At 32.1% G+C, this 23,948-nt stretch overlaps 1 protein-coding gene across 1 annotated transcript; it reads left to right on the top strand.

Annotated features, from left to right (window-relative positions):
• The first annotated feature begins 996 nt into the window (after positions 1-996).
• On the top strand, positions 997-11,244 carry LOC116032446 (beta-D-xylosidase 1). Its single transcript, XM_031275006.1, has 7 exons — positions 997-1,494; positions 6,194-6,478; positions 7,309-7,478; positions 7,654-7,751; positions 8,178-8,522; positions 9,242-9,655; positions 10,292-11,244. The coding sequence occupies exons 1-7, from the start codon at positions 1,066-1,068 to the stop codon at positions 10,894-10,896; spliced, it is 2,346 nt and encodes a 781-aa protein (XP_031130866.1). The 5' UTR covers positions 997-1,065; the 3' UTR covers positions 10,897-11,244.
• Positions 11,245-23,948: the final 12,704 nt, after the last annotated feature.

Below are 23,948 nucleotides of genomic sequence, written 5' to 3'. Positions count from 1 at the left end.
TAAAAATTAAATAATTGAATAATACATAAGTCGTACTCGTCCAACTCACAAATTGAATTATTTATTTATTTATTTTTTTGATAACCCAATTTTTACAGCTTTGTTGGAGTATATCATGAACCACATAAACTCGTTCCAGACTCATTCGCAAGTAAATCGAGTCAATTTAATTTCAAGACTCACCACCAAATTGTGGTGTACACTTCTAAACTCATGAGAAAGTAAATCAAGTCAATTTAATTTCAAGACTCATTAGCAAGAAACTGTGTTGTACACTTGTGTTCACAATGAGTCCAGGCCAAATACAAACTCTCACCGCCATTGGAAGCAAGTCTTAAGTGACATATATTTATTTATTTTGGGTGACGAGAGAAATCTTCAGCCACTATCTGATGTTATACACTAATTAAGTAAATCTCGTCTTCTGATCCTAATCAGTAAAGGTTCAGAAGAAAATAAATCATTTTAAGTTATCCATAGCTGACCAGCTCAATTTAAGAAGATCAATAGTTGTTTAACTTATATTCAGTGCGTTATAATAGTTTAATTTATTGCTAATTATATTGAAATTTTAATACGAAATTCACTATTTAGTTATCTTTTTCCGAAGATGAAGAGAAAAAGAAACAAAGATGGAAAGAAAAGATTTTATTTTATTTTTTAGAATAGATGGAAAGAAAAGATTATAGATATTACAAATTCAATAAGAAAATTAAATGACTTTATGTTTCTTCCTCCATAATTGTATCATCTTTGTGAAAATGGTTTATAAAAATAGGAAACCACAGAATGCGTGGTGTACTAACTAACTTATCCATCATGGCATTTATACTTTGTTTATATGATTCTTTTTTTTTTCTTTTTTTTTTTTGGGATGTGGGGACAACAACATGAGATTATATCTTGTATATTCAGCAACTTAAGATCTTCTCTCTTCTCTCTCTCTATACACACACAGACACACAACAGAGCTACCTCTATATAAACCTACCCTTTCATTCCTTCCCTCACAATACACAACACTTTCCACAACAAGTGTAACATATTATTATTGGTGTTGTTACTATGGAACATACTAATATTATTATTATTACCAGAAAACTCTCTTTTATTCTCATCTTTTTCTCCTTCTTCTACGCATGCTTTGAATTGCAAACGTCAATGTCCGGTCCGGGACTGGCATGCGATCCCAGCAACGGCGTTACGAGGTCTCTACCGTTCTGTAGGACGAATTTGCCCATACAAGTCCGGGTCCGAGACTTGATCGGACGGCTGACGTTGCAAGAGAAGATCACGCACCTGGTGAACAATGCAGCCCCGGTGGAGCGGCTAGGCATCCGGCGCTACGAGTGGTGGAACGAGGCGTTGCACGGCGTCTCGAACGTGGGCCCCGGCACCCGGTTCGGCGGCGCCTTCCCCGGCGCCACCAGCTTCCCTCAAGTCATCACCTCTGCCGCCGCTTTCAACTCCTCCTTGTGGGAAGCAATTGGACGGGTAAGTTTCTCACTTTATTATCCTTAATTTATTTTTTTATCTTTTCCTCATTCTAATTAATAAATTAATTAAAAGTCTTACGTGAGTGTAATTGAAAGTGATGGGATTAAATGGCATCCAATATTGAAAAACAAGAAATAAGAAAGCAACAATACAATGGGTACATGCATAATGCATGATATAGACTAATAGACCCGGGAGAGATTAGTTATCAACATTTGTTCTAGATGCACATGCAACATGATCAACCTGTCAAAATCTTGTGTTTTTAAAATAAAGATGTCACATTTTTGAATTAATAATGAGTTTATTATTCAACAAGCTAGCTAGACTTTAATTTGTTGCTCATCTCACGGGCAAATTATACCATATATGGACCAGGGTCTATTTTGCATTGTAGACTCTGGTCCAAAAATAACCTTCGCACATTTAGTATCTACAATTGACGGTTTTTGTATCTGTAGCTATCATATTATGTGTCAGTAATTATCAAGTTATTTATTTACATGTACGAAAACAGTTAATTGTAGCCTATAGGTTCAAAATATATTAACTAAAGGTATATAACTTTTGTATTAGGATTTATAATGTAATATGAATCCTGATCGATAGTATAACAATTGATCTTACGCTGCCAATTAATAATTTAGCAGTGTTTGGTGTTATGGGGGGCAGACTTTTTTCTTTTTGCAGAATGGGGTTTGGCATGTGATTGAGTAGATGAGAGAATGTGTCCAAAAACAACCCATACTAGCAACTTGTTGAAAACTCGAAATATTGAATAATATAGTAAAGTGAATTGGCTTGCATGTGCATGCGATATGTATGTTTCTCATTATATATATTCTCATGCTCAATAGTAATCATTTGGACTCCACTTTATATGCAGTTTAGGGTATCGCTTAATAAAGAGTTATGACATTTATTTCTTTTCAAATCGCTAATTATTAAAATTTTAATACCATTATTTCGTTCACGATAAGACGCATCGAAAAAAAAATCTCCATACATTTCAAATCGTTAATTATTAGAATTTTAATACCATTATTTCGTTCTCGATAAGACGCACCGAAAAAGAAAATCTTCATACATTTAAACTTTGGCTCGAAAGTGAACCCTTGGACATCATAAGTTAAGAAAATGTAAATGCATTAGAAAACGGTTTATTTCAAAATAATAATAATAATAACAATAATAACAATAATAATAATAATAATAATAATAATAATAATAATAATAATAATTATTATTATTATTATTATTATTATTGTTATTATTATTATAATTATTATTATGTATTGGGTATATCTTGGAGTAGTTGATGAGTGTAGGGGGGACAAATAAAATTGTTGCATTTGAAAAATACTTTTAAAATACAATAGATGCAAGAAAGTCTTGCTTTTTGCCCATATCTAATTGTGCCCGTGTGGTCACACAATATATCCATATATAGACCCCAAAGCATCTGTTTAATTTCCACTAGCCTACAAGTCTATGTAGTTGGTGAACTCATATTATTACTACACTTGCAGAATATTTATGAAAATTATTTACTTAATTATTTCATGTTACAATAAAGAGTTAGCCAAATAAAATATTTGAGCACATCATATATATATATATATATATATATATATGTATGTATGTAAATACAAAAAGAATAAAGTGTGGAGGAGTAGGAGAGAGAATGGGTGAGGGGTTATTCCAACAGTTAGATGAAACCAAACAAGTACCTCCCATTTAGAGAGAAAAATTTAAGCATTTAATAAGATTTATATATATCCAAAAAATTGGACAAAAACAACTGGCGACAAAAATTAGGATCTTAGCTTATACAAGTTGGCCATGTTACTTTATTTAATGCCCCTTCCACATGAGGTGTTGTTGCCACTCTCATGGACCACAGTACAAAACCATACCTCATCTCATCATAGTCTATGCAGAAATATTTTTAATTTACACCTTATTTTAATGGTTTTAAAGTTTTTTTTTTAAATTTAAACTACGAGATTTATAATCTATTTTTATATTATAGAAAAATTACAAATTATATATCAGCTAATTTTTTAAAATTAGTATACTATTAAAGAGACTAGCTTCATTTCATTATCTGTAAGTGAACACCATCATACAATATAGAATTACAACATTATACACATGTATATAGGAATCACGCACATTAGTCAAATAAGAAATCTTAATTAATATAAGTTTGACTACATAGTAAAGAATTCTTGAAATATAGTACTTTTTTCGTGATTATTTAATTAACATCTAAATCTATTGTTAGAAATTTAATTTATGTATATTTAATAACCTTGTGGTGGGGTACGAAGTGACTCTTCTATATGGGAGGTCAGAGGTTCAAGCCCTAATGGGGGCGATATTAGCTCTTCTATATGAGTCAGTTACTTAGTAGTACTAAAAAAAAAAAAAATTATGGATTATTAAAGCAATACAATGTCAATATGGTTTACCAAAACGTGCAAGATATACCTTACAGCTAGACTATTTCATCAAATAATTCAACGCTGTTTATATTTTCTTTAGTTTATTTATTTTATTCATTTTGTTGATCTCCTTGCTCCATAAATACTTATCCAATATTTGGAAATCACGCAATTTAAGGATCTTTGATTTCATTCTTTAATTCCTAATTTCTTTTTAAGAATTGATATTATAATGGTGATAAATTCATATTCGCAATAAACGAATGTGAAATTAATAAAAAAAATCTATAATATCTTATACAGTGTGATCTAATTTTTTTTTAAAGATTTAGAGATACAAATAAATAGTTAAAGGCGAAGAGAAAATTTAAAATAAAAAATAATTACACATAAAAATAGTATATTTCTAAACTAAGAAGTAATAAAAGTATATATTTATAAATTTTCATAAAATTCATCATTTTTTATTTATAAAATATTGTATTTTACACACTATCTTATAAAAAAGTGATATTATTATTATTATTATTATTATTATTATTATTATTATTATTATTATTATTAACATGATAATGTATCAACAGCTTTTAAAAAAAAAAAAAAAAAAAAAGATAAAGCTAATGGGCGGTGGTGGGGCTTCTCATAGGTTATAAAGTATGGGATAAAGGACAAAACGGCCTTTGTATTCTTCCAACTAAACATCTTATCAGCAACTTTTTTCTTGTCTCTGATTGGTCAGTAACATAGTCGGGCCTACTAAAATACCTATGAGCTCCTAAATTATTTTGGCTAGGATTAATATTTTTTTTTGAAATAGAATTAATATTAATTATTATATCATAAATTAGATCCACCTTGCATTATAAATTTTGATCCAAAACAACATCTACAAATAATATATTATATACTTTTAATATACTTATTATTATAAACATATTATGTATTTGTAGTTAATATATTATGTAGTTACAGTTTACATATTATGTGCCTATTATGATTACAATAATTAAAATATTATGTACATTCAATTAACATATTTTATACATTCAAGTTATTTGTAAGTCTATAATTTATTAATTGAAAGTATATAATATTTAATTGTATAGTTTGAATGTTTTTTTGAATTAAGGTTTAGATACTAGTGGGCCTTGATACATGGTATAATTTGCTGATTAACATGTGAATCATGGATAAGCCAGCTAGTTTGGGCCATACACATAATGATGGGCCAGCTGAAAGGTCTGCTTGACAGTTGTCAATTTTATCTTGGCTCATATAATGTTATATCTTTCCAAGTGCAATAAAAACATTCATTATGGCTTATGTTCAATTTGATGTTAAAGTAATCTTGAACATGTGCAAACTTTCAAGTTGTTTGCCAAAATTATGAATTATTTGTAGGAAAAATCTCATGCGCTTTAGTCTTTTAGTTACACCATTATTTTGTAAATGTAATCCTTAATTATTTACGATAACAAATTTAGTTTATTAATAATTATTAAAATGACATGTTTAGTCTCACAAAGACTAAATCAACTATTTTATTATGTGTCATATTAGTTGTGATTTTAGAGCATCCACATCTATGATTTTTTTTTGGGAGTATTTATTGCTTTTTTGTTTTGTGCATATGGGGAGGAGAGGTGAAAAATTACTGCAAGTGATGATTTTTTGTGGGATCCACTGTCCCTCAAAAAAATTGTTTGCTTCGCCTTAGGTGTGCATGACACGCACCTGGCACGCCCAGCAGGTGCATGCACTTAGCTGGGCGCTTAAGTCACACATTTAAAAAAAATTGACAGACTTATTTTCTTTTATTATTTTATTTTTATTTTTTGTTATTTCTCTCTCCTTTCTCCCTATTAAAAATCCAATTTGCTGCGTCCTTGTAAAAGTTAACACTGATGATTTATAAGTTATTCCCTATGTCCCATTTTACCTGTCTTAATTTCCTTTTTAGTTTGTCCCAAAATGTTGTCCTCTTTCCAAAATTGAACATCACCATCATTCTACTTTTCCCAATTTACCCTTATAACTTTTACTTTATTTATTGCTTTTATTTCCAAAAGTGAAAAAGTTGGGGGCATAATTGGAAAGCACATCACATTTAGTTTAATTTCTTAAAAAGCGTGCAAAAAACAAATGAGACATCCAATTCGGGACGGAGGGAGTATTTATATATGTATAAGTTTACAAAATACATTTTGTAGAAATATGAAGTAAGGGTGATATTGAAATGGTAAATTTAGGTGGTGTCGGATGAAGCAAGAGCAATGTACAATGGAGGGGCAGCAGGGCTAACATTTTGGAGCCCAAACGTGAACGTATTGAGAGACCCACGGTGGGGGAGAAGCCAGGAGACACCGGGGGAGGACCCTCACGTGGTGGCCCAATATGCAGTCAGCTATGTAAAAGGTTTACAAGGTGGAGACAATCCCAATAACCACTTGAAACTTGCTGCTTGTTGCAAGCACTATACCGCTTATGACCTTGATGATTGGAAGGGCATTGATCGTTACCACTTCAATGCTAGGGTATGTATATACATATTACATATATACATTCTTCATCAATTATTTTCTTCTTTTTCGCTTTATTATTATTATTATTTTTTGGATGACGAGGGAAACCCTAACAACTCTTTCAGGTATATGTAAATCTCACATTGTTAGTCGGCAAAAGTAACCAACTTAGGTTACTTATAGCTGACCGACTTAAACCAATGGGGCATGGATTCAAACTCGTGACCGATTTTGTGGTTACAAGTGTGGATGTCTTGCCATCTTGGTTAGGGTTTTAGTCCCTTTCTTTTTGTTGCAAGCGCTATGCCGCTTACAAGTGTGGATGTCTTAGTGTCTTAGCTTGCTTTATTCATTTTAGGGAAAATTACACTTTTCGATCCAAAGTTATACGGTAATTGTAGGATTCGTCCCTACTTGTTGGTCGTTCTCACTTCTCATCCCTAAGCTATAACTGTCGTTACAAATTTCGTCTTTAATTTAATGTTTTGGTAGAATAAGTTATAGCTCAGGAACAAAAAGTGAGGACGACCAAGTGACCAACAAATAATGACGAATCTTACAATTACCCTACAACTTAGACAAGAAAAGTGAAAATTTTCCTTCATTTTATTTAAGTTGAGCCCAATCTTTTATACCGACGTAGTTGAGTTATTTAAATTGTGCTTGAAAAGTAGTTGGAATGGTAAAAAGTCAAGTGAATGAATTACAATCACAGTTATTTAATTTTTATAATATTATCATCAGTTTTTTTTTTTTTTTGAAATTTTACTGTTATTTAAAAAAATTCTTAAAGTAGGATAATTTGTAAGAAATTTATTTAATTAATTTAATTTGATGTGTAGGTAAGTGCCCAAGACCTAGAAGACACCTACAATGTGCCCTTCAAAGCTTGTGTAGAAGAAGGGAAGGTGGCAAGTGTGATGTGCTCCTACAACCAAGTTAATGGAAAACCTACTTGTGCTGATCCTAATCTCTTACGTGGGGTTATTCGTGGTCAGTGGCATCTTAACGGGTATGTTACATTACATTCATGAAAAACAATAAATAAATCAAAATTTTGTTTAGTGTGATATATAAGACTTTATTGAAATATTGTTTTTTTTTAAATGTTAAGGTATATGAATAAGATAAAATTCCATTATTATTATTATCATCATTATTGTACTAACATTTTTGTAACCATGAAGATACATAGTCTCTGATTGCGATTCAGTTGGCGTAATGTTTGAGCAACAACATTTTACTGAGACACCAGAGGATACTGTCGCCGCCACTATCAAAGCAGGTTTATATTATTTCTTTTGCCCCATTTTGAGTATCTTATTTACTATTGTTAATTAAATAATTTTTAGAAATAACTGCGCACTTTCCTGTAAATAAAGTTAAATAATTTGTAAAAATATTTATTGTAATTTTAAAATTAAAAATTTTGTATTTAATATTACTTTTAATCTAATTTCTAAATGTATAAATACTAAATTAAAACTTACCAAGTATTTTTTTTTTAATTCATACTTTCTCAATGTTAATATCGCAAATTAATATCGCCTCAATCTCGTGACCTCCCATATAGGAGAGCCACTACATGCCATTTGAGTACAAGGTTAATGGCACTTACAAAGTATCTAATGGCAAATAACTAAAAGTTCAAACTATATAAAGGAAAAATCAGAAAAAAAAATATTTAAATATTCTTTTGTAAATTTTACAGGGTTGGATTTGGACTGTGGGCCTTACTTAGCAATCTATACAGAGAAGGCTGTACGTACAGGAAAGCTTAGCGAAGGTGATGTTAACAATGCACTATCTAATACGTTGACGGTCCAAATGAGATTGGGCCTCTTTGATGGAGCGCAACAGCCTTATGGTTATCTCGGCCCAAAGGATGTGTGTAGCCCGGCCCATCAACAACTTGCTCTCCAAGCAGCCCGGGAAGGCATTGTTCTTCTTAAAAATACTGGACGTTCATTGCCGTTGTCGCCCCAGCGTCACCGCACTGTTGCAGTAATTGGGCCCAATTCGGATGTCACAGTCACCATGATTGGCAATTATGCTGGTACGTTACAAATATGCTCTCAAGCACTTAATGCAACCAAATTTAATTTTAAAATGACTAAAAAATTTGTTTGAGTCGATCAGTTATAGACCACGTAAGTTGATTTACTTCATTGTTATCTTTTGCCCGGGTAATGTCTTAATGCAGTCACATCCTTGAATAATGGCTGCGAATTTTCCTAGTTATTCAAAAAAATGATTAAAACACTCTTAGAGACAGTTTGATACTTTCCCATCAACTAAATTTATGAGAAAATGTTTCCAAAGAATATGTTTGATTAGAATAACTTTACATAGAAAATTAATGACAAATACACACACACAACTATAATACTACATCGTAACGTAATGAATCATATATTGTAAATTAGATTATGAAAAACTTTAACTGTGTAACGGGATGTGATAAACAATATGTAATGGTGGAAGAGTCAAATTGTTTATATTTATAAGTGACTTTTAGTCTGATGCTAAAAAAGATAAATACATAATTGAATAAATTTAGTAGATCAGAATCCAGTATGCAGGAAAATAGAATCCTACCTCTGGTAGGTGGGATGATTTACTTTCCTTATATCATGTGATTGTCATCGACCCCAAATCAAAGATCGTACTAAAAGTGAGAATAATTTTATCACATTTTAAAATTCCAGGACAGTTTGAACTTTTCTGGCTATCAAATGTCCTCTTACTTCAAAATTTGCAAAAATTTGTGTATAGGTGTTGCATGTGGTTATACAACACCGTTGCATGGAATTGGAAGATATGCTAAGACAGTTCATCAGCCGGGCTGCTCCGGGGTTGCCTGCACAACCAACCAAAACTTTGGCTTTGCGGAGATTGCCGCCCGCCACTCAGACGCCACTGTCCTAGTCATGGGGTTAGACCAATCAATCGAAAGAGAAGCTAAGGACCGTGTAAGCCTCCTCTTACCAGGATTGCAGCAAGAGCTCGTGGCAAGAGTTGCCAGGGCTTCCAGAGGTCCTACTATATTAGTTCTTATGTCTGGTGGCCCTGTGGATGTCACATTTGCCAGAGACGATCCTAAAATTTCTGCCATTTTGTGGGCTGGCTATCCTGGCCAAGCTGGGGGTGCTGCCATTGCTGATATTTTGTTTGGAACTGTCAATCCAGGTTGGTCTGCCTATCTTTCTTTTACTTTAGGAAAATTACATTTTTCCACCCTAAATTATAAGGGATGGTAGGATTTGTCGTTATTTCTTAATCAGTTCTTGTCTCTAAACTATAATGTTACATTGTTTCAAAAAAAAAAAAAAAACGAAAAACTATAATGTTACAAATTTCGTCATTTTTCAACAAAACATTAGGAACGAAATTTACAATATTAGTTATAGCTTAGGGATGAGAAGTGTGAGAACAGTCGATCAGAAAAAGGACAAGATTTACAACTTTATTTTTAGGGACGAAAACTAAACAGGCTAACAAGTAAGGATGAATACTACAGACCAAAAAGTGCAATTTTTCCTTTAATTTACTCTAGTTGTGGTTGCTCTCATGTATGTCATGTGAATTGTTAGGTGAAGGGTCAAATCCAGTAATTGATGGCTAGGTGATTGTTAGGTTTAGGCCGGTAAAGAGACAAGTCCAAGACCCTACTTCTTAAAAATGTGAAAATATAACACCCTACCTCTTAAAAATGTGAAAATATAGTGGTATATAAAGAAATAAAGTTACACATTTGCTATGAACTATAACTTTTGATATAGTGTTAAGCGTTTGATCCTAACATGATTCATGCCTTTTGTCCAGGTGGGAGGCTACCAATGACATGGTACCCAGAAAACTATGTGCAAAAGGTGGCTATGACTAACATGGAAATGAGAGCTGGAGGAGGGTACCCTGGGAGGACCTACAGGTTCTACAAGGGGCCAGTGGTGTTCCCATTTGGGGCTGGAATGAGCTACACCAACTTCAAGCAAAGCTTAGCCCAAGCCCCAACTACTCTTTCAGTGCCCCTCCTTGCAACAAGTGCAAACATGACCACAAAGTTGAATGATGAAGTTAAGGTTGCACATACCAACTGTGACTCTCTCAACTTAGAGCTCCACGTTGACGTGAAGAACACGGGCGAAATGGACGGAACTCACACCGTCATGCTCTTCTCTGCCCCGCCCCGCCTCGCCAAGAACACGGCACACCCTGAGAGGCAATTGGTGGCCTTTGAGAAAGTTCATGTTATGGCTGGAGCTAAGAAGAGAGTAAGGCTCAATGTTAATGCGTGTAAACACTTGAGCGTTGTTGATGAGTTTGGGGTTCGAAGAATCCCAATGGGTGAACACAGCATTCACATTGGCAATGATCTCAAGCATTCTGTGTCCCTGCAAACATCCAATTTGGAACAAATAAAGGTATAAAAAAGATTCTTGAGGATACTAGCTAGGATGATCAAGATCAAGAACTTTATTTATTGGAATATGTGTTGCTATACTCTTTTTTTCTGTCTTTTTTTACAAACATCATAGCATTTGCTTCTTTTCTTCAAAAGGGGGTTAGGAGCATCATCAAGTGTAAAAAGGCATGATTGATTGTCAAATAGAAAAAAAGATGCATCAAATAGCCTTACTAGCTAGATTAGAGATTGGAGAAGAATAAATGTGAAAGTTTATGTAATTGGGTTGTTCCATACAATAATGTGGAGCGATACTTATCATGTGTAATTTGCTGAAAAACAAATATATATGATATGGTTGTTTTGGAATGAATTGGTGGCGATTATATCTATTATCAACTAAATTATATAAGAACCAATGCTAATGGGATCCAAATATATATATATATATATATATATATATATATATATATATATATATATATATATTAGTAAAGAGCATTGATACCTTGTACATTTTGATTTCGTCTTTGTACACTAAAAATATATTTTCAAACTTGTCATCTTTCCTTTTTAATTAGGACTACAGTTTTATACATATAATATGACTATAGTTCCACCCAAGCCTACTCCAAGCAAGTCTTCTCGGTCCACTAACCTTTCATGCCGGCCTCAGCTCACTTCAAACAATCTCCCAAGCCTTGCCCCAACTCACTATCTTCTAACCTATGATTATATCGTGAATTAGAATTCACTATAAGCATTATAGTAAATCTTGATTCAAATAATGTACATAAATTTAACATATTAAATAATTTCAATTAAGAAAATTATGTATATGTAGTTAGAGTAAATTGCACTTTTGATCCTCTGACTATAGCACCTCTATTAATTTCAACACTTGACTTTTAAAAGTAACGAATTGATCTTTTAACTATGCTTTTTTTTAACGAATTTGGTCATTCCGGCCAAATCAGAGGCCAAATTAGGCCGGAAAATTGTAACACCTTTCCGATTACCATTTAGAATCCATGGAAGGCATCCGATCTGTTCATTTTTATAATTACAAAAAGTTTACAAAAAGTTTAGCCAGAATCCATGGAAGACATACACATAATGACCAAATTATCATTTCCATCCCCAGAAGGTGAAGGCATCCCATCACTCCCGAGAAGGCCACAGGCCAGTTAACCAAACACAAGAAAACAGCGAACTATTCACTCCCAGGTTCGCACGTTTGGTTACAACTATTGGTCGGATTGATTGAAAACTCCGATCTGTTCTAGGCGTGGAGTGTGTGAATTTTTTTTTTTAATTTTTTTTTTCTGTTTTTCTGGCTAGGGTTTCATCTAGCTTTCAACAGACACTACTGCATTTAGTGTAAAAATTTGTCTGATCGATTTAAGCTCCGGTCGGATCTACGTTGTTGTTTCGTGTTTCTGTAGTTAAGGTTTAAGGCGCGTGTTCCGAAGTTGACCGGAGAGTTGCGAAATAATTAAGATTTGTTGTTTTGTGTAAATCTTAGGTTTGTTTGTTGTGCAGATTCGAATATGGCGAGGGAGAAGATAAAGATAAAGAAGTGTGTTCATGGTCTTCCATGGATTCCGGCGCACAGGAGAAGAAAAGAGAAGAAGAAAATAGAGCAAATGACCATTATGCCCTCACTAAATGGTAATCGGAAAGGGGTTACAATTTTCCGGCCTAATTGGCCTCTGATTTGGCCGAAAGGACCAAATTCGTTAAAAAAAGTATAGTTAAAGGATCAATTCGTTACTTTTAAAAGTCAAGTGTTGAAATTAATAGAGGTGGTATAATCAGAGGACCAAAAGTGCAATTTACTCATGTAGTTATTATATACGTAATTTAAATTAAAGTTCAAATTGCGCATATGTGAAACTTAATCCAGGATATAATTTGGGCCAACCTATTGGCCCTTCTTTGACTAGCCTAGGGATAGCCCATCACAAATATTCACTATCATTATTGCATGGGCTGTCTGGACAATAAATAAAAATTACATTTTTAATAAACTAAAACTACATTACTTTTGTACATAAAGTATATTATTTTAGGGTACATTATTTAAGTACTAAAAGTATATTATTTTATATATATATTATCCAATAATATATCTTCCGTGCAAAAATAATGTACCTTCAACATAATAAAAATGTACCTTATATTCATGGTCCACATAGCTATGTGGACCATGGTCCACACAATAATTTGCCAAATATTCAATCTATTTAATTTTCTCGATCAAAAGCAATCATTATCGTGTGGATCATGGTGCACATAACTGTGTGGACCATACTTTAAAATAATGTACATTCAGTACATAAATAATGTACTTTAAGTATACTAAAACTGTACATTATATTTAAAAAAAATACATTATTTGAGTACTAAAAATACATTATGTTGTATAATGTATATTCAGTACACGAATAATATACTTTTAGTATATTAAAAATGTACTTTCTGTTATTGTCCACCAAACATTGTGTGGAGCATGACGCACACAACCCTTTGTCGCTCAAAAGTGTGAATATATATTAATGTATTATAATTACAAATTCTATTCATCAACAAATATTTTTAGTGCATGCATGCAATTAATGAATATGCTACTGCAAAAACTATAAACAACATTTCAAACAATTAACAACAAATAATCCTATAAATGGAGTAATGGACTATGACATAGTCCACCTATATCAATTGCTTTAACTGATGTTAGCACCCATGACAAAAGGTTTTTAATATATACTTCTTATTAATAAAAATAGAATTATTTAAGTATTGAAATTGATTAGATAAAAAGTATATTAGGATAGCCTCCTCATAGCAAACCCTAGTGAAGTTCTCTCCTCTTTTGTTTTCTTTACGGCCGCCGCCTCCGTGAAGTAAGAGGATCGGAGGCGGCGTCCAATCGTCTTCCCCTGCTATTATCTCCACCTCAGGCAGCGCCCATCTTCATTGTCTTTTCTCCATTCACTGTTTTCTCCTCCATCTCCACCGTTACCGGTCGTTACTCTCTTATTTTCGCACTGTTTTTCCTTTTGCTTTGTTTTATTGGTTTAATTTTGTTTGAAGTTTTTGTGTTTTTCCTCTCGTTGTTTTGACGAGTTTCTTCCTCTCGTTTACTTGGCGAGTTCTTTTTTCATAATGCGTGAAACGATAAAACTAGTCATAGCGTACGTGAATCTCATCTTGGGTGACAAACATGACAATGAGAAAGAGACTCCTATGAACTATGATATGCAGTTCAGCCCAATGGAGATATTGTCAATAGATAGAAGAATGGCGTTGGAGATATTGTCAATGGATAGAAGAATGGAAATAGATACTCAGGTGGTGTGCAAGACTATTCAACCAGTGTCGGTCTTGGGTACGTTTGACCAAATCATTAAAGAAGCTTTAAGTTCGTTCAAAGAATTCAGCTTCAAATTTGTAAAACAGTCTACGAATCAAGTTTTCTATGCTATGGAAGTTATTTCTATGTCTGACTGTAAGGAATGCTTGACCATTCCATCGATCTTTATTGTAAACGTTTCAGCCTATGATTAATGAATTAGCTTCTTTGTTTTCAAAAAAAAAAATAGAATTATTTATTTAAGAGAAGTTGATGTGTAATTTATTACTGTTGAATTCATTTCTTTTTGATTTGTTATATATAATAGGGCATAATATCTCTTGAAGAAGAAGAGTTGCAACTTATTGCTATTATGTTCATTCAAACAGTCTTTTACTATATTTTTTATATTATTTATTTATTTAGATTTGAATTTAATTTTGTTTTCATTTAATAAAAAATCTTTAGTATAATTATCTAACTAATAAAATATTATTTTTATTATATTTATTGCTTCTTCGTTTTTATTTTTTTAATATTCACATGTTATTAATCACTATTCATTGTCTTAGATATTACATTAGTACATTTGTAAAATAATTAGATAATATACATCTTTATAATTAGATAGTTAGATAGTTAGATATTAGACAAATTATTATGTGGACTGTGTGGACCACAGTCAAACGATATCATTTTGATGTTCAGAGAAAATCATTGCTTTAGAATAATGAACATTCTGGTGCATATGAGATAATATATTTAATGAGTTAAAATAATGTAATTTATGTGTTAGAATAATGTACTTTATGTATGTTAAAATAATAAAATTTCTAGGGTAGAATAATGTATTTTATGAAATAGAATAGTATATAATGTACCTTATGTGTTAGAAATAATAAAATTTCTGGGATAAGATAATGTATTTTGTGAGTTAAAATAATGAACTTTATGTGTTAGGATAATGTATTTTATAAGTCAAAATAATGTACTTTATATGTTTTTGGACTATAGTGCATACATCTGTGTGGACATTGTGGTAGATATTATTGATGGGCTCACACTTCCAAGCATATATCTTGGGTCGAGAAATAAGAAAATCCTATGGCATTGGGCTAGGACAATTTATATCGTGAACTAGGGTGAACAATGCATTGTGTACTCCGATCAAAACGATGTCATTTTGCTTCTTTTAATTAACGATTTTTCCGTTTCCCGTTCGGCCTTAACTTATAAGATGAGTTCTGTGTATTTTGTGATGATATTCTGTGTATTCTAGTCATTGATTCTGTGTATTCTAGTATGTAATTCTGTACATTATTAATTTCCAATACCATACCTCATGGAACATAAGAGATAATACTTAGGCTTATATTCTATGTATCCTTTTAATTGATTCTGTGTATTCTAGTATGTAATTCTGTACATTATTGATTTCCAAAACCATACTCCATGAAACAACAGAGATAATACTTAGGCTAAAAAATCTATGTATTCTATTCATAAATTCTGTGTATTCTCATATATGATTCTGTATATTCTGGTATATAATTCTGTACATTATTGATTTGCGTCCGGAGTTCAAACTCCAGACGCGTAAAGTGACGCGGTGGCATTTTTGTAATTAAATTGTCCACTATTTAATTATTTTTATCTTTTTAAATGGACAAGGACGCAGCTGGTGTAACGCGTTACATGTAGCTGCGTCCAAAGTAGCTACCTCTATATATATATATATAGAAGTTTAGATCTGGATCTGGTCGATCTTCAAACACAGCCATCACCATCGCCATCAACACAGCCACGGCGCCGCATCGGCGCACCACCTTCCCCACACCTCCATTACCGCCGCCGCGTCGCCGCTGCTCCTCGCCGCCGGATGCAACCGCCGCACCAACTTGCCGTTAGACGCAACTGCCGCACCACCTCGCCGCCGGTCACCTCCTTGCTCTTCGCCGCTGCTCGCCGGTATTTAGGTATGTATATACGCTTTTTTAATTTAATTTTATTTATTTGTTTTATACTTAAGAAATATTTGTTATTGTTTAATATAATTTTGATTAATTATTGTGTGTTATTGTATATGTTAGGTATTAATATTGTGATAGTTTAATTTAAAAAATTGTGTATTATGTATATGTATATACTTGCTATTATGTGTTAAAATATTCAATAATATATTTTATTAGAAATTTTCTTGTATATTATGCATTATGTGTTATGTATGTATATGTATATAAAAATTGTATATTGTGTATTATGTGTTATGTATGTATGTGTGTGTGTGTGTGTGTGTGTATATATATATATATATATATATATATATATATATATATATATATATATATATATATATGTAACAATATGTGTTATGTATATATAAAAAATGAAAGTGAAAAATTATAAAAAAAAATAAATATTAGTAAATAAGTAAATAAAATAATTATCAATAAAGTATATAATCAAATTTAAATATAATTTTTGTGAAGAATGTTTATGATATTTTGTGTAGGTAAAAATGTTTTATTTAGATATTGTTGTAGGTAAACATGCATGTTGCTTACATATATAATGTTTGAACTCTTATTTAGTTAATTGTAATGATGTATGTGTTGGTACTTAGTTTTTATTAATTTAGTAGTGTTTACTTTGCTTGAGTAAAGTGTTTTGAAAACTTTGAAGTGTTGGATGGTGTTGAATAGATTGTTTTGAGAACTTAGCTAGATTTGAGGTGTTGGTAACTTAGCTTTGAATTGTTGAGAATTATTTAGATTTGAAGTGTTGTTTATAATTGAAGATTTGAAAACTTTGAAGTAGCTAGTGTTGGATGGTGTTGATGAATAGATTGTTTTGAGAACTTAGCTAGCTTTGAGGTGTTGGTAACTAAGCTTTGAAGTCGTGACAATTTAGATTTGAAGTGTTGTTTATGTTTTGAGATTTGTGAATTTGATGTGGTTTGTATATGTATGTGTTGAGAACTGGGCAGGAACTACAATATTGTAAATGCTACAGGAAATTTTTTGGGGTGCACAACAAATAAATTGTATATAAAAAAAATAGGACTATCTGCGTCCGGAACTGCAGTTCCGGACGCAGATAGTCAATTTAAAAAAAAAAATATTATCTACGTCCGAAACTGGGCAGTTCTGATCGCAGATAGTTAATTAAGACCATCTACGTCCGGAACTGGGCAGTTCCGGACGCAGATGGTGGAAGAGAATGTGGTAACTCCAACCAAAGAAGAGATGGAGGTAGTACCAAACACGGTAAATTTACATTTCATTGCTACAATTGTGGCAAGTATATGGGTACAAGATTGCATATTGTTTACATATGAGGGCAATCGTGGGAATCAAGCAATCATTACTAAGTACCCCATGGGCTAGCTCCCATGCCTCTTAGATAGATGAAGATATAGACCTGGAACACCTCTTAGTTTACACAAAAAATATAGTAATGAATAAATATGTAAGATAAATAAATAATAGAGATTTTGTTTTCCATTTAATAAACAATTTTTAAATATTTTATAGTTTTCTAGAAAACTGAAAAATGTTTCTAATTTTGAAAGTCGATTTTAGTGGTGATGGAAAATTAAGAGTATAGTCCTCAAAGAATAACTTTAAGTAATCTAAGTAATGAGGGGTTAAGCACGGGTACATACAGTGTTTGAAAGCTAACCAATAGATAGTTGAATATTGCATGTTCTAATAATATATAATGTTAACAAGCAAATGAATTAAGATATAATAGATGAAATAGAGAATTGAACCGAGCATCCTTGCATAGAATTCCTTCTATATCTGAGGTTTAAGTTATGTAATTCTAGATGATGAACTTGGGGGAATGGTTTAAGTGCTAATGTCACTCTCGTGATCAATTGGACTATCAACTAATCCTAAGTCCCATTCTGAGGGCAACTTGGCTAGAAGAGGCAATTCAACAAACACTTTGTGTGCCTATTTTCTTCAAACTCTCTTTTCTCAAAGGTGAGTAAGAAATATGAGAAGTATGACTATGGTGTAGCCCTATTCTCATAGGTGGACACCAATTCCAAGTATCCCTTACATAATTTGGCCATAACTATGAAGAGTCAATTCAATTTCACCCAATTTATAACCAAGTTTAACACTAAGATAATACAAAACCTAATTTATGCAATTCAATTCATATTGGGATCCATAATCAAGGAAGTTCAATTCAAATCCCTAGATATGTTTAACTACTAATACTTGAAATGTAAAAACTAGAAGTGATTGAAGTACTAAACATGGAATTCAAAATTACAAGATATGTAAGAAGCAATAAAATGAAATATAAAACTTAACGTAATTAAACTTGACAAAGGAAATATGAAAATTGAAGTTGAATGTTGTAATTAAAAAGGAATTCTTCCTCTAAATCTTCTAATTGATGAAGGATTACAATGTAGAAGGGTTCTAAGATGGGTTTGTGGAGAGAAATCTAGAGGGAGAGTTCAGAAATTCAAAAACATGTACAAAATAACCAACGAAGAGTATTTAAGTCTAAAGTTCGCGCCTTCTTGCAACATTCTTGACGGGGAGTCACGGTGTGAGTCTCAATGATCAGAAACTGATCATTGAGACTCACGCTTAGACTCACACCGTGAGTCTCAGCTTGAGTCTCTTGATCAGAAACTCAACTTCTGAGACACGGTGTGAGTGTCAGTGTGAGTTCGTCTAGATGACCTTCACGCTATTGCTTTGCTCCTTCGTTCTCCGGTGTGCCCTCAGGTGTTTTCCTTGTGCTTTAAAGTCTCGTTTTCTCTCAAGATTATCATCTTTCCATGCTTGCTTGCTCATTACTTAGTATTTTCTTCCTTCAATCAAGATACGCCAAATTAAGCGTTGTTCCACCTTTCTATACCTAACATTTAAGCAAAAAACTAGCATAAATGAGCACAAAGTGACGCACCTTGTCGGCCGAAAAATATTATATGTTGTGTCAAAAGTAGAAGCACTCGAGGAAGAAGGCTGCCATATAAAATCACCTGCTAAATACATAAATTTTTTAATGACATTTTTAGTTATCCATAAATTGTCTACTCAGAGCTTGAATTATTTATGTAGTCACTTTTTACACTTCAATTTTTTTTCTTGGTGGCTCGCTCTTTTCACCAAACCTTCGTGTGGGATGCTACTCAATAAAACAAATGGAAATTTTCCTAAGCTTAAATTAGAGGGTAAAAGTTGTAATTTTTTTTACCCTAATTCCAATACACTCCCTCCAATTGTTCATTAGTTTTTTTTTTTATTTTTTCTAAAGTTAAAATTGTGACAATAGTGAAAAATTCGATCTCAACTTCAACAATTAAAAGTCCTATAGAAAACTTAAACACGGGAATCGCAAATGAAAGCAAGCTGAGTACTTTTTGTTGAATGGAACTTCTAATTGTAATTTTATACATTTTCAAAAAAAAAAAAATTGTAATTTTATACGATGCCATTTTATCTCATCTGGGTTATAATAAACAAAATGATTATAGAAAAGATGAAATAAATTAGCCAGTGTCTTATAAACTTAATATTAGGAAATCTATCTAGTCAAAATATTTTCTTGGTAATCATAAGTGATTAGTTGTTCGTTGGAAATTTATATAGTAATAGAGATTTTTAATGTTTCAAATGTATACCATTAAAGCTTAAATAATATTTGGAGTTGTAGAGTTATAAATATTATTTAAGTTTGGTAGAAAGTTAATTGGGAAATACAGATTTTGCGAAAGGTTGGAACAGGAGAATACTTGGTTCTGGGACTGAAAAATTAACATCCTAAAGGTTAATTTCTCTGGGACCGAAACATTAACATCCTAAAGGTTAATTTCTAAACGGTTGATTCTGAACAACTGGCTCCGAAAGATTGAAATTAACTCTTCGGATGATAACGTACGTTGCTTAACCATTTGAAAGTTACTTAGATATTTCACAATCTTACAATTCTATAGGGATTCTTAAACAAAGCAACTTTAGAATTTCATTCATCTTCTTCTATATCATAAGTTTAAATTTTGAACCTTCTCTTTTTTTTATGAGCGAGATTTAATACTTATAGAAAAGTGATTACAAGTCTGAAGATCTCATTTCATTACTTCCCTCATACCAGTCACTCTACATAATTTTCTAACAATCTATAAGTTTAAAAAAAAAAATTCGAGGAATGATGAGTTTTGGGTTTCTTGACTTCATCACCAACTTCCAGAAGTTGGAGCAGTTTGAATGCTTGGGGTGATGAGTTGCCTATGAACATTTTGCAGTAGTTTGGTTTTAAGTTTGTCGATTTAATTATGTTTATCCTATGATTTTATAATGTGATTAATTGTGTTTAAATTTAGCCAATTTTAGCTTATGTTAATCTGCTGAGGAAATTAATTGAGTAGACATCATGCTTGTTAATTCTAGCTCGGTAGGATAAAAAGATAAATAATATGGCTGTCTTGTCAAATTATTTATTTGGTTCCTAAATTCGGGTATTCCGTAAGTTCTTCAAAGTTTAATGGGTTTTAATTGTTCGAATAAATGTCTTTAAGCATATGAATAATTAAAGCACGTGACTTGCTCTGAGAGAGATTTAAAACTTATAGAAAAGTGATTACACACCTGAAGATCGTATTTCCTCACTTCTCTCATACCAGTCACTCCACATTTTTTCTAACATTGTCAAATTTTATGGATATTGTTCACTTGTTTTTTCTTTTTTTTTTTCTTTTTTCTTTTTAATTTTTTTTGGAGAAAAGGCTATTGATTGGGAGAGAAATATAATTAGACCCAAGAGAAATTACAAATTTAATCCTCTAATTTTAGGTTTAGTAAATTTTTCTTTTGTTTATTGAGCATTTCAGTTGATGAAAAGAGAAAAAAAAAACAATTGAATAGTGAAAAGTTGTTAGACAAAGAATTCAAAGACCTCAACACTTATGATATACTCCCTCTGTCCCATTTTACCTGTCCTATTTACTATTCATTGGTCAAACCAACTATTCCTTCTTTGCTTATTTTCTTTAGTAATTTTTTATTATTTTTAAATTTAATTTTTTGTGTTTAATAGTACTTTTAATGTAGTTTCTAAATATATAAATTTTATATATTAATGCTAAACTTAATAATATGAAAAATTGGATTAAAAATTACTTCAGTCAAGCCTCGTTAAACGAATCAGACATCCATTTTGGGACGGAGGTAGTAATTCAATAATCAAAGCTGCCGTCGTTTTCCTTTTCTTTTTCTTTTTCTTTTTTTATTTTATTTTATTTTATAAAGCATGTAAATAAATAAGATATCAAAGAACATTTTAAAAATCAAAGTCGATCTATTGAAGATAGCTTGTAGAAAAGAGTTTATAACTTTTAATTTTCAATTCATTTCACCTTTCGGTTTCGAATAGTTTTTCTTACTATTCGAACTCATTCTTATAATCCCCTTCTATTCAAAAGGTAGACATTTCCATTATTTGGCCTTTGCAACATTTCGTTCTTGAACTCCTCAACTCTTTGTCTCGAACTTTTTTGGTCTTCAACTCTTTGAAGTTTTGTCTTCTAACTATCCGAGACGTAACTATTCGGACTATTCAAAACGAATGAAAGAGTGCCTAAGTCTAAGAAATAAAACAGATTTGGGGACTAAAATTTTCTAACTTTTGGTATATCAAAATCTAAATTACATTTGTTCCTAACATAGGAAGACTTGATGTTGACAAATTAAAGCGTATAATAGGTTACCTACTTATGGAGTTTCAAAACAATTCGAACTTGATATTGAAGCAAGTCATCCAAAGTTCAGTAGAAGATAAATTTTGACAAAGGATTGTTGATGCTGCCCATATTTAGACAAAGGATGCGCAACTTCATACTTCTAGATCTGGATAGGAGATGCTGCCCCTCCTACATCCATATTTTGATGGAGGAAACACCGTGTCTTCTACCCAAATTTAGACGAAGGAAGCCACGCTTCCTTCATCCATATTTTAATGAAGGAAGTCATGCATGGCTTCCTTTAATTTGTCTAAATTGGGATGAAAGAGAGGTAACTTCCTTTGTTTCACATTTTGACTTAAGAGGCATTGCTTCTTCTATTGAGATCTGGATGGAGGCCGGAAGAAACTCTCCTCTTCCTCCATCTCTATGGAAGAGTTTATAGCTTAAAGTGGGAGAAAAAAAGGGGGGAAAGAAAAAGAGAAATCTAAGAAGTGAGAAGAGTGCATTAGATGAAATTTGAGAGAACTAAGATTTATATTCTCTTTATATTACCTACTCGTTTAGGCGTCTATATTGTGCGTTATAATAGACATCTATTGTTTTTTCAATTTCTAAAAAAAAATGATTAATGGACTTTAGGTGTCTTTTTTTTTTTAAAAAAGAATAGATGCCTAAAGCCCTTTCTTGCAATTTATATGGTGACTTTAGGCATCTAACAGACGCCTAAAGATACACAAATAACTACAAAAATATCATTGCGCAATTTTAAGTATCACTTTTTTAACAACAGATTCCTAAAGTAATTTTTTTGCCCAAATTAAAGCAGGCAATGGTGGATTAGGAGGATGAACTTTACATTACCCAATCGATCCAAAAAACACACACACCTACACAATTTCACAAATTAAATTGTTTCTAAAACCTCTAAGTATGTAGTGTTAAAAAAACAAAAAAAATAAAAAATAAAAGAAAGCAAGCAAAAGACTTCCGTTGTACACTCACTTGTACTTATTTTGTTACATCGCAATAAAAGTTTTAAAGTCTATAGATTATCACGTGTTAGACTTTTACCATGTGTGGCTGTGTGGGATCAATAAATTAAATTGAATTAATGAAACTTCGTTCTCACTTCTCACAACTTTCTACGTATTTAAATGCTGAAGACTTCTACCCAAGTTTTCTTTTGTAGTACTTTTTCTTGGAATTGAAAGACATGAAACAACTGAACAACGAATTTGAATTGATAACAAGCAATAGCAACATCATCTTATGAGACTTACTATTAACCCCACACACATTCTTCTCTTTCACATGAAACAACTGAACTACGAATTTGAAAATTCTTCCCTTTCACATGAAACAACTGAACTACGAATTTGATAACTAACAAGAGTAACATCATCTTATGAGACTTACTATATATTAACCCCACACGGTTTCTTCCCTTTCCCAAATGTTAAGTTGGAAAAACATTTTCTAAGAATTTTCAGTTCAAGGGTGACAAGTGGGAAATTTTGACAAGACTTATTTGGGTGATTTCTAGGAAATTGAAGGATACCTTGGGTTTGAAATTTTGAATGTTCGTATATAATGTACATGAGAAAAAAATTAAATAAAGGGAAAATTGTAATTTATGTCCCTCCATAATATGTCAATTATCAATATCACCTCTAAATTATTAGTGGGGTAAATGTTGCCCCTCAATTTTCAAAACGAATACATATATTGCCTCTCCCAAGTGTAAATGTTGCCCTTCAATTTTCAAAACGGTACATATATTGCCCCCCTCCTCCCCCCCCCTAACGCTATGAAAGAGGAGGAGCAATATATGTACCGTTTTGAAAATTGAGGGGAAACATTTACATACACCATTAATAATTCAGGAGTGACATTGATAATTGACATATTATGGAGGAGCATAAATTACAATTTTTTATTAAATAAGAAAGGAATTAACGTTCGTCTCAGGTCAAAGATCTGACCCCCTGTCTCACGGATTGAGACCCGTGAG

Source organism: Ipomoea triloba, chromosome 10 (genome assembly GCF_003576645.1).
Source record: "Ipomoea triloba cultivar NCNSP0323 chromosome 10, ASM357664v1".
NCBI lineage: Eukaryota > Viridiplantae > Streptophyta > Magnoliopsida > Solanales > Convolvulaceae > Ipomoea > Ipomoea triloba.
The sequence above is the reverse complement of the archived record's forward strand: the minus strand, read 5'-3'. Positions and strand labels throughout refer to the sequence as shown.

Excerpts from the sequence above, each read along its gene's own strand:
- LOC116032446 (XM_031275006.1), top strand. The coding sequence starts at position 1,066 with ATGGAACATACTAATATTATTATTATTACCAGAAAACTCTCTTTTATT. Across the intron at positions 7,479-7,653 it reads GGTCAGTGGCATCTTAACGG|ATACATAGTCTCTGATTGCG; the intron begins GTATGTTACATT and ends GTAACCATGAAG. Across the intron at positions 8,523-9,241 it reads CATGATTGGCAATTATGCTG|GTGTTGCATGTGGTTATACA; the intron begins GTACGTTACAAA and ends ATTTGTGTATAG.